We start from the raw sequence: 14567 nt of genomic DNA, 5'->3' as shown, positions 1-14567 counted from the left end.
CAAGCAGAAGTGCAGATCGGGTGTAATCATAGACATCTTATAAGGGTACACAGTCGGCTCATTTGAGCAGGAAAACGCTGAACACCATCTTTGTTTTCTACCTGTCAACTGTCAGTTTAGGCTGCTCGCCGGCTCCCCATCACCACTTCAAGATGGCGACCGAATTTCTCGCGTCACAGCAGCCAATGCTGCGTCTATGGGTGTAATGACCTGCACACTGACTTTGACGTCTGAGGGTTTTTTTCCCCCCGATTTTGACAGGTTCATGAAATAATTAGAAAAATCATTGAAACATGGAATGATTGATTAAATCCTGAAATAATTAATGAAATTGTGAAATAGTTGATCAAATCATTAAATAATCAAATCAAAACGTGATCAAATGATTATTACATATTGAAATAATTAGTAAAAAAGTTTAAATCATTAAATGTAATTTGCATTAAATTAAGTAATGCATGTATATATATATATATATATATATATATATATATATATATATATATATATATATATATATATATAAGAAATACTTGACTTTCAGTGAATTTTAGCTATAAATGTACTCCTCCCCCCTAAACGCCGCCCCCAGCCCAGCCCCGCCCACCCAGACCCCCCCCCCCCCACCTCAGCCCCCCCCCAAATCTCCCGAATTCGGAGGTCTCAAAGTTGGTAAGTATGATGTAATTACAATAAATCATCTATCAGTTTATATATTTTTTTCAATGTATTTTATTTTATTTACGGAGTTTTGTCCCATTTGTCATGCCATACTTTACATCTATTTATTTACTTTACATCTCTTGTTTTCTTTCTTTCCTTGCGCTCGTCTTGGGCAGTCTTCCATGCCGCCGTAAGATGGCAGCAGTGTGTCGCGTTCCGGATGCTGCCGCGAAACATTTTCATCGAAGAAGAAAAATGCGGAAGTTAGTTTTTCCAGAAAAAAAAACAACAAGACACAAGGCCGAGGCGACAAGTTGGAGTTGAGTTAATAACATATTGAAAGATTCATGACTAATGGCGGCAGCTGATCAAATATTCGGGCTGTTTGAAAGAACGATTGCGTCGTACGCGGGGGAACTTTCTCGAACAGGAGGGGAGAAGGAGCGACAACAACTGGAGGCTGTTGACACGACTCAAAGTGTGCTACACAGTATGTTTACATCTTCACTAACCTTATACTTACTCCTTTCACACACTTTCTGTCGCAAATATACGGAGCCAAACAGACGACAATGTACGAGTTATGTTTTTAAAACTTACAGTATGTCTGCTATTAATATACAATTCACAATGGCGGCCAATGTAAAGTATTCATGTGTAACAATCGGATTGGGTCCTCATATGTCCAGGGACATATTTATTTAATAAAAATAATATAAATAAAAATTTAAAAAAAGGAAGATTTTGTGATGCTCAAAAAAATATCGATGTGGTCATATTAGTATCAACTAGATATCATACTTGCCAACCTTGAGACCTCCGATTTCGGGAGGTGCGGGGTAGGGGGCGTGGTTGGGGGCGTGGTTAAGATATATATAATAAATACTGTACTTTCAGTGAATTCTAGCTATATATATATGTATGTGTGGGAAAAAAATCACAAGACTACTTCATCTCTACAGGCCTGTTTCATGAGGGGTTCCCTCAATCATCAGGAGATTTTTCTGATCTCCTGATGATTGAGGGAACCCCTCATGAAACAGGCCTGTAGAGATGAAGTAGTCTTGTGATTTTTTTCCCACACATACATATATTGCGCTCTACTACGGTATCGAGCACTATTTTTTGGATAACCTTATTAAGACATATATATATATATATATATATATATATATATATATATATATATATATATATATATATATATATATATATAAATAAAAGAAATACTTGAATTTCAGTGTTCACTTATTTACACATATACACACACATAACACTCATCTACTCATTGTTGAGTTAAGGGTTGAATTGTCCATCCTTGTTCTATTCTCTGTCACTATTTCAGAACACACACATTATACAAAGATACATTTTAAAATCAATAAGAAAACGGGAGCTCTAATTTGGCAGTCTGAATTAGGATCAGAAGTTCCTATATAAACATTGCGCACTCACGTCGCCTTTTTGTATTGATTACTGCAGCTGTGCACTGGATTCATTCACAAACACAAACTACAACTCACAAACACTTTAGAGTTAGGCTCCACCATCAGAATGTGTACTTAAACTTATAAAGATCACATGGATATTATTCAGTGAGTTGATTCACCAAAACTAACCTGTTATACAGGAGGAAAAAGCACACAGGACGTTTCAATTGTTCTCAGACTGGTCGCGCTCATCAGAATGACAAGACACTTCCGGTCTGCAGGTGATAGCATTCAATTGGGAAGAAACGCCCTACTGCCCCCTACTGACCAATGTGAATACTGATAAATGTGTAATGACAGCTCCAAAAACGAATTCAAACCACAAAATAAAATAAATAAATCAACACAAAAATGTGACACATTATGGGTGGGTCACAAATGCATGTACAGTAGATGGCAGTATTGTCCTGTTTAAAAGTGTCACAACATTGCTGTTTACGGCAGACAAACTGCTTTACGGGGGACGAAAACTTGACTGCTGTTGTTGTGTGTTGTTACCGCGCTGGGAGGACGTTAATGAAACTGCCTAACAATAAACACACATAAGAAACCAAGAACTCGCCCTCGATCATTAGCTGTTTATATTGTGGGAAAGCGGACGTGTGAACAGGCTGTCAACACGTCACTCAGGTCCGCATGGAGCTGGAGGGGGCGTGGCCTCCAGCTCCGCCTGAATTTCGGGAGATTTTCGGGAGAAAATTTGTCCCGGGAGGTTTTTGGGAGAGGCGCTGAATTTCGGGAGTCTCCCGCAAAATCCGGGAGTGTTGGCAAGTATGTAGATATGCTCCTGTACTTGGTATCATTACAGTGGATGTTAAGTGTAGATCCACCAATGGCGTTTGTTTCTATTGTAGCGTCCCGTAAGAGTTGGTACTGCAGGGAATTCTGGGAATTTGTTCTGTAGTGTTTATGTTGTGTTACGGTGCAAATATTCTCCCAAAATGTGTTTGTCATTTTTGTTGAGTGTGGTTTCACTATATGGCACATATTATTTATGACAGTGTTGGCATTGTTCATACAGCCACCCTTAGTGTGACATGTATGGCTGTTGACTAAGTATACGATTCATTCACTAATATGCAGTGCATATTTGCCAACCTTGAGACCTCCGATTTAGGGAGGTGGGGGGTGGAGTATATTTACACCTAGGATTCACCAAGTCAAGTATTTCATACATATATATATATATACCGTCAACTTCCTTGACGTCACTTTCAACCTGAGAAATAACAGCTACCAACCATTCACGAAACCCAACACAACACTCCAATACGTGCACCATGACAGCAACCACCCACCCACCACCACGAAAAGAGTACCTACCGGAATCAATAAAAGGCTATCGATGCTGTCATCTAGCAAAGCTGAATTTGACCAAGCAACCCCCCCGTACCAAAAAGCCCTTGATGAAAGCGGATACAATTTCACCCTCACCTATGAACCCACGCCAGGAAACCAGCCAAAAAAGAACAGAAAACGAAACGACATCATCTGGTACAACCCCCCATACAGCAAAAACGTCTCAACGAACATTGGACACAAATTCCTCAATCTGATTGACAAACACTTTCCCAAAGACAACACCCTAAGAAAAGTATTCAACAAGAACAACATTAAATTGAGCTACAGCTGCATGAACAATATACGACAAATCATCCCAAACCACAACAAAACAATTGCAAATGAGCCGTCGACCCCCAGACAGAGCGACTCCAAAACCAACAAAGGATGTAACTGTCGAAAGAAACCTGATTGCCCTCTCAACGGGGGGTGCTTACAAACATCAGTTGTCTACCAATCTAAGGTAATACGCAAGGACATTAACACATCCGACACATATGTAGGATTAACCGAGGGAGAATTCAAAACCAGATGGAACAATCACAAGGCTTCTTTCAGGAACAAAAACCTGCGAAATACCACAGAACTCAGCAAACACATTTGGGACCTCAAAGACAATAATGTTGAATATTCAATAACATGGCAAATTCTTGCATCCAGCACACCTTACAATAGTGGTAATAAAAGATGCAACCTATGCTTGAAAGAGAAACTGTTTATTATTTACCGTCCAGACCTGTCATCCCTCAACAAGCGCAGCGAAATTGTAACAACATGCCGCCATAGACGGAAACACCTCCTAGGTAACACATGAGCCAATCACCATGCCCCTAGGCCAGCCTGTACCCACCCACTCTGTGCCCTATATAAACCATGGTATGCGAATGCTCCCATTAAAATCTCCTGATGATTGAGGGTACCCTCCCTCATGAAACAGGCCTGTAGAGATGAAATAGTCTTGTGATTTTTTTCCCACACATACATATATATATATATATATATATATATATATATATATATATATATATATATATATATATACCGTATTTTCCGCACTATAAGGCGCACCGGATTATTAGCCGCACCTTCTATGAATTACATATTTCATAATTTTGTCCACCAATAAGCCGCCCCGGACTAAAAGCCGCGCCTACGCTGCGCTAAAGTGAATGTCAAAAAAACGCTGCGCTAAAGTGAATGTCAAAAAAACAGTCAGATAGTTCAGTCAAACTTTAATAATATATTGAAAACCAGCGTTCTAACAACTCTGTCCCAAAATGTACAAATGTGCAATCACAAACATAGTAAAATTCAAAATGGTGTAGAGCAATAGCAACATACCGGTAATGTTGCTCGAACGTTAATGTCACAACACACAACACACAAAATAAACATAGCGCTCACTTTCTGAAGTTATTCTTCATTCGTACCGGTAAATCCTTCGAATTCTTCGTCTTCGGTGTCCGAATTGAAAAGTTGCGCTAGCGTGGCTTCCAAAATGGCGGGCTCCGTCTCTTCGAAATCATCGGATTCAGTGTCGCTGTTGTTGTGCAGCAGTTCTGTGAATCCTGCCTTCCGGAAAGCTCGGACCACAGTTGTGACAGAAATATCTGCCCAGGCATTTACAATCCACTGGCAGATGTTGGCGTATCTTGTCCGGCGTTGTCTGCCCGTCTTAGTGAAGGTGTGTTCGCCTTCGGTCATCCATTTTTCCCACGCAGTTCGCAGTCGTGATTTGAATGCCCTGTTGACACCAATATCCAGCGGTTGGAGTTCTTTGGTTAATCCACCCGGAATGACGGCGAGTGTTGTATTTGTGTGCTTCACTTGTTTTTTGACACCATCTGTGATGTGGGCGCGCATAGAGTCATATATCAACATGGACGGAGCAGCGTGAAAAAAGCCACCCGGCCGCTTCGCGTAAACTTCCCTTAACCACTCGCTCATCTTTTCTTCATCCATCCATCCCTTCGAGTTAGCTTTTATGATGACGCCGGCTGGAAAGGTCTCTTTTGGCAAGGTCTTCCTTTTGAATATCACCATGAGTGGAAGTTAGCATGGCAAGCTAGAACCACAGTGAAGGATGACTTCTCATTCCCTGTGGAGCGAATATTCACCGTACGTGCTCCCGTTCCACAGTGCGGTTCAGTTGCTGTGAAATACGGTAGTAATCCGTGTGCGGATGGAGAGATTGCGTCTTTTTATGACCCGGATCGTTTAGTAGGAGCCATTTTGTGGTCTTTACAGATGTAAACAGGAAATGAAACGTACGGTGATATCCGCGCGTTTTTTCTTCTTCTTCCGGGGGCGGGTGAAGCGCTTCCTGTTCTATGGGGGCGGGTGAAGCGCTTCCTGTTCTATGGGGGCGGGTGCTTTCCTTGGCGGTTGCTTGCGTAGAAGAAGAAGCGCTTCCTGTTCTACCGGGAAAAAAGATGGCGGCTGTTTACCGAAGTTGCGAGACCGAAACTTTATGAAAATGAATCGTAATAAAGCGCACCGGGTTATTAGGCGCACTGTCAGCTTTTGAGAAAAATTGTGGTTTTTAGGTGCGCCTTATAGTGCGGAAAATACGGTATATATATATATATATATATATATATATATGTATATCTATATATAAGAAATACTTGACTTAGTATTTCTTATATATATATATATATATATATATATATATATATATATATATATATATATATATATATATATATATATATATATATATATATATTTATAAATATATACTGTATATATAAAATAAATACTTTAATTTCATTGTTCACTTATTTACACATATACACACACATAACACTCATCTACTCATTGTTGAGTTAAGGGTTGAATTGTCCATCCTTGTTCTATTTGTCACTATGAGTACCTTGAAGGTAGAAAAGCGCTATACAAGTTTAACCCATTTATCATTTGTTTTTTAACCATGCTGAACGCCCTCACTGATGATGCATTGCTGTGTGGCACGCACAAAAGTGCTTTCATCAAATGCACTAGATGGCAGTATTGTCCTGTTTAAGAGTGTCACAACATTGCTGTTTACGGCAGACAAACTGCTTTACGGTAGACGAAAACGTGACTGCTGTTGTTGTGTGGTGTTACCGCGCTGGGAGGACGTTTATGAAACTGCCTAACAATAAACCCACATAAGAAACCAAGAACTCGCCCTCCATCATTCTACAGTTATAACGTGATTGGGCAGGTACGCTGTTTATATTGTGTGCCTGAATTTCGGGAGATTTTCGGGAGAAATTTTGTCCCGGGAGGTTTTCGGGAGAGGCGCTGAATTTCGGGAGTCTCCCGGAAAATCCGGGAGAGTTGGCAAGTATGGTGTAGTTGATGATAGTCTTAATGGTGAATGATCGAACATGATGAAAAGTTAGTGAGCCAAAATGTGTCCGTTCTCCCTTTTCGGTTGACACACTGTGTCTGCTTGAATGTTCTCAGAGGAGACGACGGGTGGGGGACCGGTACTTTTTACAGGCGGTATAGTACCGAATATGATTCATTAGTATCGCTGTACTTCACTGATACCGGTATACCATACAACCCTAGTAGCCGGTCACCCTGGAGCTAGGTCCCTACATCGGCGGTCCCTTCCCAACGTTTCTTCTTTTTCCCTGTTCGGGCCTTTGAAGTTTTGACATGCCCAGATCTGTGTTCAGATCAGGGGAAGCTGTTGTGGTTTCCAAAGCCCTTGAGGCACTTGTAATTAAAATATTTATATATACATATATATATATATATATATATATATATATATATATATATATATATATATATATATATATATATATATATATATATATATATATATGTATGTGTGGGAAAAAAATCACAAGACTATTTCATCTCTACAGGCCTGTTTCATGAGGGGGGGTACCCTCAATCATCAGGATATTTTAATGGGAGCATTCGCATACCATGGTTTATATAGGGCACAGAGTGGGTGGGTACAGGCTGGCCTAGGGGCGTGGTGATTGGCTCATGTGTTACCTAGGAGGTGTTTCCGTCTATGGCGGCATGCTGTTACAATTTCGCTGCGCTTGTTGAGGGATGACAGGTCTGGACGGTAAATAATAAACAGTTTCTCTTTCAAGCATAGGTTGCATCTTTTATTACCACTATTGTAAGGTGTGCTGGATGCAAGAATTTGCCATGTTATTGAATATTCAACATTATTATCTTTGAGGTCCCAAATGTGTTTGCTGAGTTCTGTGGTATTTCGCAGGTTTTTGTTCCTGAAAAAAGCCTTGTGATTGTTCCATCTGGTTTTGAATTCTCCCTCGGTTAATCCTACATATGTGTCGGATGTGTTAATGTCCTTGCGTATTACCTTAGATTGGTAGACAACTGATGTTTGTAAGCACCCCCCGTTGAGAGGGCAATCAGGTTTCTTTCGACAGTTACATCCTTTGTTGGTTTTGGAGTCGCTCTGTCTGGGGGCCGACGGCTCATTTGCAATTGTTTTGTTGTGGTTTGAGATGATTTGTCGTATATTGTTCATGCAGCTGTTGCTCAATTTAATGTTGTTCTTGTTGAATACTTTTCTTAGGGTGTTGTCTTTGGGAAAGTGTTTGTCAATCAGATTGAGGAATTTGTGTCCAATGTTCGTTGAGACGTTTTTGCTGTATGGGGGGTTGTACCAGATGATGTCGTTTCGTTTTCTGTTCTTTTTTGGCTGGTTTCCTGGCGTGGGTTCATAGGTGAGGGTGAAATTGTATCCGCTTTCATCAAGGGCTTTTTGGTACGGGGGGGTTGCTTGGTCAAATTCAGCTTTGCTAGATGACAGCATCGATAGCCTTTTATTGATTCCGGTAGGTATTCTTTTCGTGGTGGTGGGTGGGTGGTTGCTGTCATGGTGCACGTATTGGAGTGTTGTGTTGGGTTTCGTGAATGGTTGGTAGCTGTTATTTCTCAGGTTGAAAGTGACGTCAAGGAAGTTGACGGTTTGCTTGTTGGCTTCAATCGTGATCCGTAGGCCGTTCTCTTTGAAAATTTGGCATATGCGCTTCTTGGTATTCTCGCTGCTCCTTGGCGAGGCGCGACACACTGCCAGTCCGTCATCACGGTAAATACCAAGGTTCAGATTGAGGCTATATATATAAATATATAAATTGTCATTGATTAATGGTTGGTAAAACAAACACTTCTTGTCTTTCACTTTTCATTTGTACCGCATGGAAATTTGGTACGTCTCTGTCCCAAACCGCCACTGAATTGGCAACTCTAGTCCCCCCTTGCCACATCTTTTTATTCTTTGGCAGAGCAGTGTGTATCAACCGTGTAAAAGCGGACTTACAATGCATACTGACAGGTACCGCTAAATGTATTTGTAGCGCCGCCACAATGTGTAGTAATCAATAAATTACGTTCATACCATGTGAAGGACACCACCACGACTGTACACTTGTAAAAAATTCATATTCAATAGACTATATGATATTTGACATTGTCAGGTTCAAAACACTGATGACATCTATTAAACAAGACAAGAAGCAAAGAATTAAACAGAGACAGAAATTAAATTTGGCTCAATTGAGGAGAGACGCCTGGACACTGTACCCTTGTTGTCATGACTCGAACTAGGGCGTGATTTGTTCTCCCGTGGTGCAAATGATTTGGACCATACGTGGCGTGAAGGGGAGTACATGATTTATTTTAACACTATAACTACAAAAAAAGAAGCAAACAAAAGGCGCGCACAAGGGCGGAAGTACAAAACTTGACTATAAACACGAAACTTGCACAACGGCAGAAACTATGAACAATGAAACAAAACTTGCAAACTATGGCATGAATAAAGAAAACTTACTTGGACGAGAAAACGGCATGAAAAAGCGCAGCAATGGTCATAAGGGTGTGTGGAGACTGTGTCAGGGGTATGATGTCGCCAGAAAGACAAACTGAAAACAATTAACTTAAATACTACAGACATGATTAGTGAAAACAGGTGCGTGAGTCAAAACGTGAAACAGGTGCGTGACGTGACAGGTGAAAACTAATGGTTGCTATGGTGACAAAACAAGAGTGCACAATGAGTCCAAACGTGGAACAGGTGAAACTAATGGGTAACCGTGGAAACAAGACAAGGGAGTGAAAAGCAGGAACTAAAAAGAGTCCAAAACCAGACAGCACATGGCCAAACAAAAACATGATCAACACAGACATGACACTTGTACAGTGCCTCACCACGCTCTGGCGAAAGATTGTACGCCTTCTAGAGATGCGCGGTTTGCGGGCACAACCGCGGAGTCCGCGGATTATCCGCGGATCGGGCGGATTAAATTAAAAAAAATTAGATTTTATCCGCGGGTCGGGTCGGGTCGGGCGGTTGAAATAAAAAAAAATTAGATTTGAAATAGATTCAGGCGGGTGGCAGTTAAACCAATTGGGAAATATATATACATAGTTAAATGTTGTTACCCACATACGAAAAACGAGCAGGCACCTGCAGCATATGCCACAACAGAAGAAAAAAAAAAAAAGAGATGGACACTTTTACGGAGCGGAGAAGGGACGCCTCGCCGGGGTCCGGGACCGAGGCCCCTTCCCCCGAGAGGGCCCCACCGGGAGCCGTAGCTGAGGCGATCCGCGAGAAGGGCCCGACGCACGTCCAGGGTCACCACCGCGCCCACCGCACCGACACCCCGCCTCGTCCGCCTTCGCCGCGGCCGGCGTCACGCGCAGCAGGTAAGCAGCTTACCTGCCCGCCACCCCCGTGGCCAAGGGCTCGTAACAGGGGTCACTCCGCGCGCTCCGCCCGCGCAGCTTACCTGCCCGACACCCCTGTTGCCGGGGGCGCGTAACAGGGGTCACTCCGCGCGCAGTGCGCTCACGAAAGGGGTGGGGCTCACCCTGGTTGATATAGACAGCAGGACGGTGGCCATGGACGTCGGAACCCGCTAAGGAGTGTGTAACAACCCACCTGCCGAATCAACTAGCCCTGAAAATGGATGGCGCTGGAGCGTCGGGCCCATACCCGGCCGTCGCCGGCAGCGAGATGCGCTTGGAGGTGCGCTCAGCGCGGCTCCCATATGATTGCGCACTGGTGTGCGTCTGGGTCGTGACAGCGTGGCACGCGAATGTCTGTGCTGCATTGGATCAGTCTCCTTTCTTTAACAGGCAAAAGCTTTATAACCTCACTAATGCCTTGCATCGTCTATATTAGATATATAACAACGGGCGGGTGCGGGCGGGTGCGGTTCTGATCAAATGTTAGATCGGGTGGATGGCGGATGGTTGACGACTTTCTGATGCGGTTGCGGATGAAATAATTGCCTATCCGCGCATCACTAACGCCTTCTCTTTTATTTGGACTTTCCCTGATTACATGGCAACGGCTGTTTCTAAGGGACGGGGGTCGTAAACAGCCGTCGCCTTTGGTTACAGAACAGCTCAAAGAAAAGGTCGTAAACAGTTCACAGAAAAGGTCGTGAACGGTCCACAGAAAAGGTCGTGAAACAGTTCAAAGAAGAGGTCCCTGTAGGGGAGTCAGGCCCTGCTTCCTCTCCGCTTTGTAGACACTATCTTTCTGTTGATTACAATACATCAAAGAAACAGAACACCTTCATGTTGCTTCCCATCCTACACAGTGGAGTTTTACAACCCTTCTGCTTGGTAGGATTAAAGACAGCTTTTGTCTGCTCGCCGGGAACTCATTGAAACACAAAGTTTTGTCATAACTTAGATAGGCCAAGGTCAAGGTTCAACTTTATTGTCCCCGCGGGGAAATTTGTCTTGGGCACAGTGCATCATTGCTTTCTTAACATACCCAAAAACAACAGAACAAAAACACAACCACAACCATACAACTAACATTTAAACATCAGAACATGGAGCTTGATAGACATAGGTGGCACTTTGATGTAGGCATAAAATCTACAGTATGGAGATAAAGATAAAGTACCAATGTGCATTGCACTAGAGCTCATGGATAAAGTGCTGTGTGCTAAAGTGCTTAGTTCTAAAGTGCTATGTGCTAAAATGCTATGTGCTAAAAAAGTGCTAACCTATGTATTAAAATTCTATTGCACATTGTTGGTCAGCTTAATGGAGGCTGGGACAAATGATAATTTAAGGCGGTTAGATTTGCATAGTGGGACCCGGAGTCTTCTCCCTGATGGCAGGGTTCCATATTCAGGAAAGAGTGGGTGTTGTGAGTTGGAAATAACTTTCTTAGCTTTTTTCCTAACCGCCTGCTCATAGATGCTCTGTATCGGCTCATATTCTTTCCTCCCTACGATTTTCATTGCCGTTTTATGCATGCCGGCCAGTTTGCTTTTTAGCTTTAGATACAATTATTCTAACAGACATGTCATGCTAAAATGTGTTGGTCGTTACCTGCAGATGTCCGGCAGCTGATTGGTCGTCAAGAAGAACGTCCCTCTGAGCCCACTTTGAAGCAGGAAGATCCTCAGCCCCCTGAGGTTAAAGAGGAGGAGGAAGAAATATGGATCACCCGGGAATCGGAGGGAGAGTGTCTTCTTGGACCGAAGGAGGCTGATCTCAGAGAGTTGCCGCTGACTGTTGTCTGTGTGAAGACTGAAAACTATGACGACAAATCAGTCGCAGACAACCTATTTGCTCCACTATCAGATAGTGACGATACAACGTCACACTCTCCCGAGGATGAAGACAGGGGCGACACCCAAAAACCTTTGAGCAGTGACAGCAAACACACTAAAGGCTCTAAAAAGAAGACGGGTAAAAAAGGTTTTACCTGCTCAGTTTGTGCTAAAAGCTTCACGGCTAAGAGGGATTTGACTGGACACATGAGAACACACACAGAAGAAAACCCTTATAGTTGCTCAACATGTGGCAAAGGGTTCTCGCAAAGGTCAAGTATCACAACACACCTGAAAACACACTTGGCGGAAAAACCTTTCAGTTGTTCAGTTTGCGGTAAAGGATTTACTCAAAAGGCACACGTGGAATCACACAAAAGAACGCACACGGGCGAAAAGCCCTTCAAATGCTCGGTTTGCGATAAAAGATTCGCTCACAGTTCCACGATGGTGTCCCACCTGAGAACACACACGGGAGAAAAGCCTTTCAGTTGCTCCGTCTGTGGCAAAACATTTAATCAAAAGCCCCACATGCTCACACACGTGAAAACGCACACTGGAGAAAAGCCATTTAGTTGCTCAGTTTGCGGTAAAAGATTCTATCACCATTCCAGCATGGTGTCACATACGACCACGCACACCGGAGACAAACCGTACATTTGCTCAGTTTGCGGTGACGGCTTTGCTCGAAAAAGCAACGTCACGCAACACATGAAAATGCACGTGGGCGAAAAACCTTTCAGTTGCTCCGTTTGTGGCCAGCGGTTCTCTAAAAAGACAAACATGCTGTCGCACATGAGAACGCACACCGGAGAAAAGCCTTTTGGTTGTTCAGTTTGTGGTAAAGGCTTCTCCAAAAAGACAAACATGCTCGCACACATGAGGATACACACAGGGGAAAAACCCTTTGTTTGCGTCATTTGCGGTGAAAGTTTTGCGGAAAAAGTCTCTTTGATTGCGCACAAAAGAACACACACGGGAGAAAAAGCCTTTAAATGCTCGGTTTGTGGCAATAGCTATTCTTATAAGAAGACGCTGAAAGCGCACATGCGGACACACAGCGAGTATCGGTGCATATCCATCAATTAGAATATTGTGCAAAAGTTATTTGATTTCAAAAGTAAATGCAGATTAGTAGCAATTAAACATTTTTGCAGTTCATTTGCGAACCATTAAGTTTTGGATTTCTTTTTCAAGTTTGAAGAGATACTGAATTTGAATTTGTGGATCGGTGGAGGGAATACTTCGAAGACCTCCTCAATCCTACCAGCACGTCTTCCTATAAGGAAGCAGGGCCTGGGGAATTTGTGGTGGGCTCTCCTATTTCTGGGGCTGAGGTTGCCGAGGTAGTTAAAAAGCTCCTCAGTGGCAAGGCCCCGGGGGTGGATGAGATCCATCCGGAGTTCCTTAAGGCTCTGGATGTTGTGGGGCTGTCTTGGTTGACAAGACTCTGCAACATCGCGTGGACATCGGGGGCGGTACCTCTGGATTGGCAGACCGGGGTGGTGGTTCCTCTCTTTAAGAAGGGGAACCGGAGGGTGTGTTCCAGCTATCGTGGGATCACACTCCTCAGCCTTCCCGGTAAGGTCTATTCAGGTGTACTGGAGAGGAGGCTACGCCAGATAGTCGAACCTCGGATTCAGGAGGAACAGTGTGGTTTTCGTCCTGGTCGTGGAACTGTGGACCAGCTCTATACTCTTGGCAGGATCCTTGAGGGTGCATGGGAGTTTGCCCAACCAGTCTACATGTGCTTTGTGGACTTGGAGAAGGCATTCGACCGTGTACCCCGGGAAGTCCTGTGGGGAGTGCTCAGAGAGTATGGGGTAACGGACTGTCTTATTGTGGCAGTTCGCTCCCTGTAGGATCAGTGCCAGAGCTTGGTCCGCATTGCCGGCAGTAAGTCGGACACAACTCCAGTGAGGGTTGGACTCCGCCAAGGCTGCCCTTTGTCACCGATTCTGTTCATAACCTTTATGGACAGAATTTCTAGGCGCAGTCAGGGCGTTGAGGGGATCTGGTTTGGTGGCTGCAGGATTAGGTCACTGCTATTTGCAGATGATGTGGTCCTGATGGCTTCCTCCGGCCAAGATCTTCAGCTCTCACTGGATCGGTTCGCAGCCGAGTGTGAAGCGACTGGGATGGGAATCAGCACCTCCAAGTCCGAGTCCATGGTTCTCTCCCGGAAAAGGGTGGAGTGCCATCTCCGGGTTGGGGAGGAGATCTTGCCCCAAGTGGAGGAGTTCAAGTACCTCAGAGTCTTGTTCACGAGTGGGGGAAGAGTGGATCGTGAGATCGACAGGCGGATCGGTGCGGCGTCTTCAGTAATGCGGACGCTGTATCGATCCGTTGTGGTGAAGAAGGAGCTGAGCCGGAAGGCAAAGCTCTCGATTTACCGGTCGATCTACGTTCCCATCCTCACCTATAGTCATGAGCTTTGGGTCATGACCGAAAGGACAAGATCACGGGTACAAGCGGCTCAAATGAGTTTCCTCCGCCGAGT

General features: G+C 43.8%; 1 protein-coding gene across 1 annotated transcript in view; it reads left to right on the top strand.

The window, feature by feature from the left end:
• Positions 1 to 13692, top strand: part of LOC133578127 (uncharacterized) — a 31367-nt gene extending 17675 nt beyond the window's left edge. The window contains exon 4 of the mRNA XM_061932309.2: positions 11850 to 13692. Within this exon, the coding sequence (XP_061788293.2) occupies positions 11850 to 13156 (1307 nt within the window). The 3' untranslated portion in view covers positions 13157 to 13692. The remainder of the gene's footprint in view (positions 1 to 11849) is intronic.
• The last annotated feature ends 875 nt before the right edge of the window (positions 13693 to 14567 follow it).

The sequence above is a fragment of the Nerophis lumbriciformis genome, linkage group LG03, assembly GCF_033978685.3.
Source record: "Nerophis lumbriciformis linkage group LG03, RoL_Nlum_v2.1, whole genome shotgun sequence".
NCBI classification, from domain to species: domain Eukaryota; kingdom Metazoa; phylum Chordata; class Actinopteri; order Syngnathiformes; family Syngnathidae; genus Nerophis; species Nerophis lumbriciformis.
This window is presented reverse-complemented; position numbering and strand designations above follow the sequence as displayed.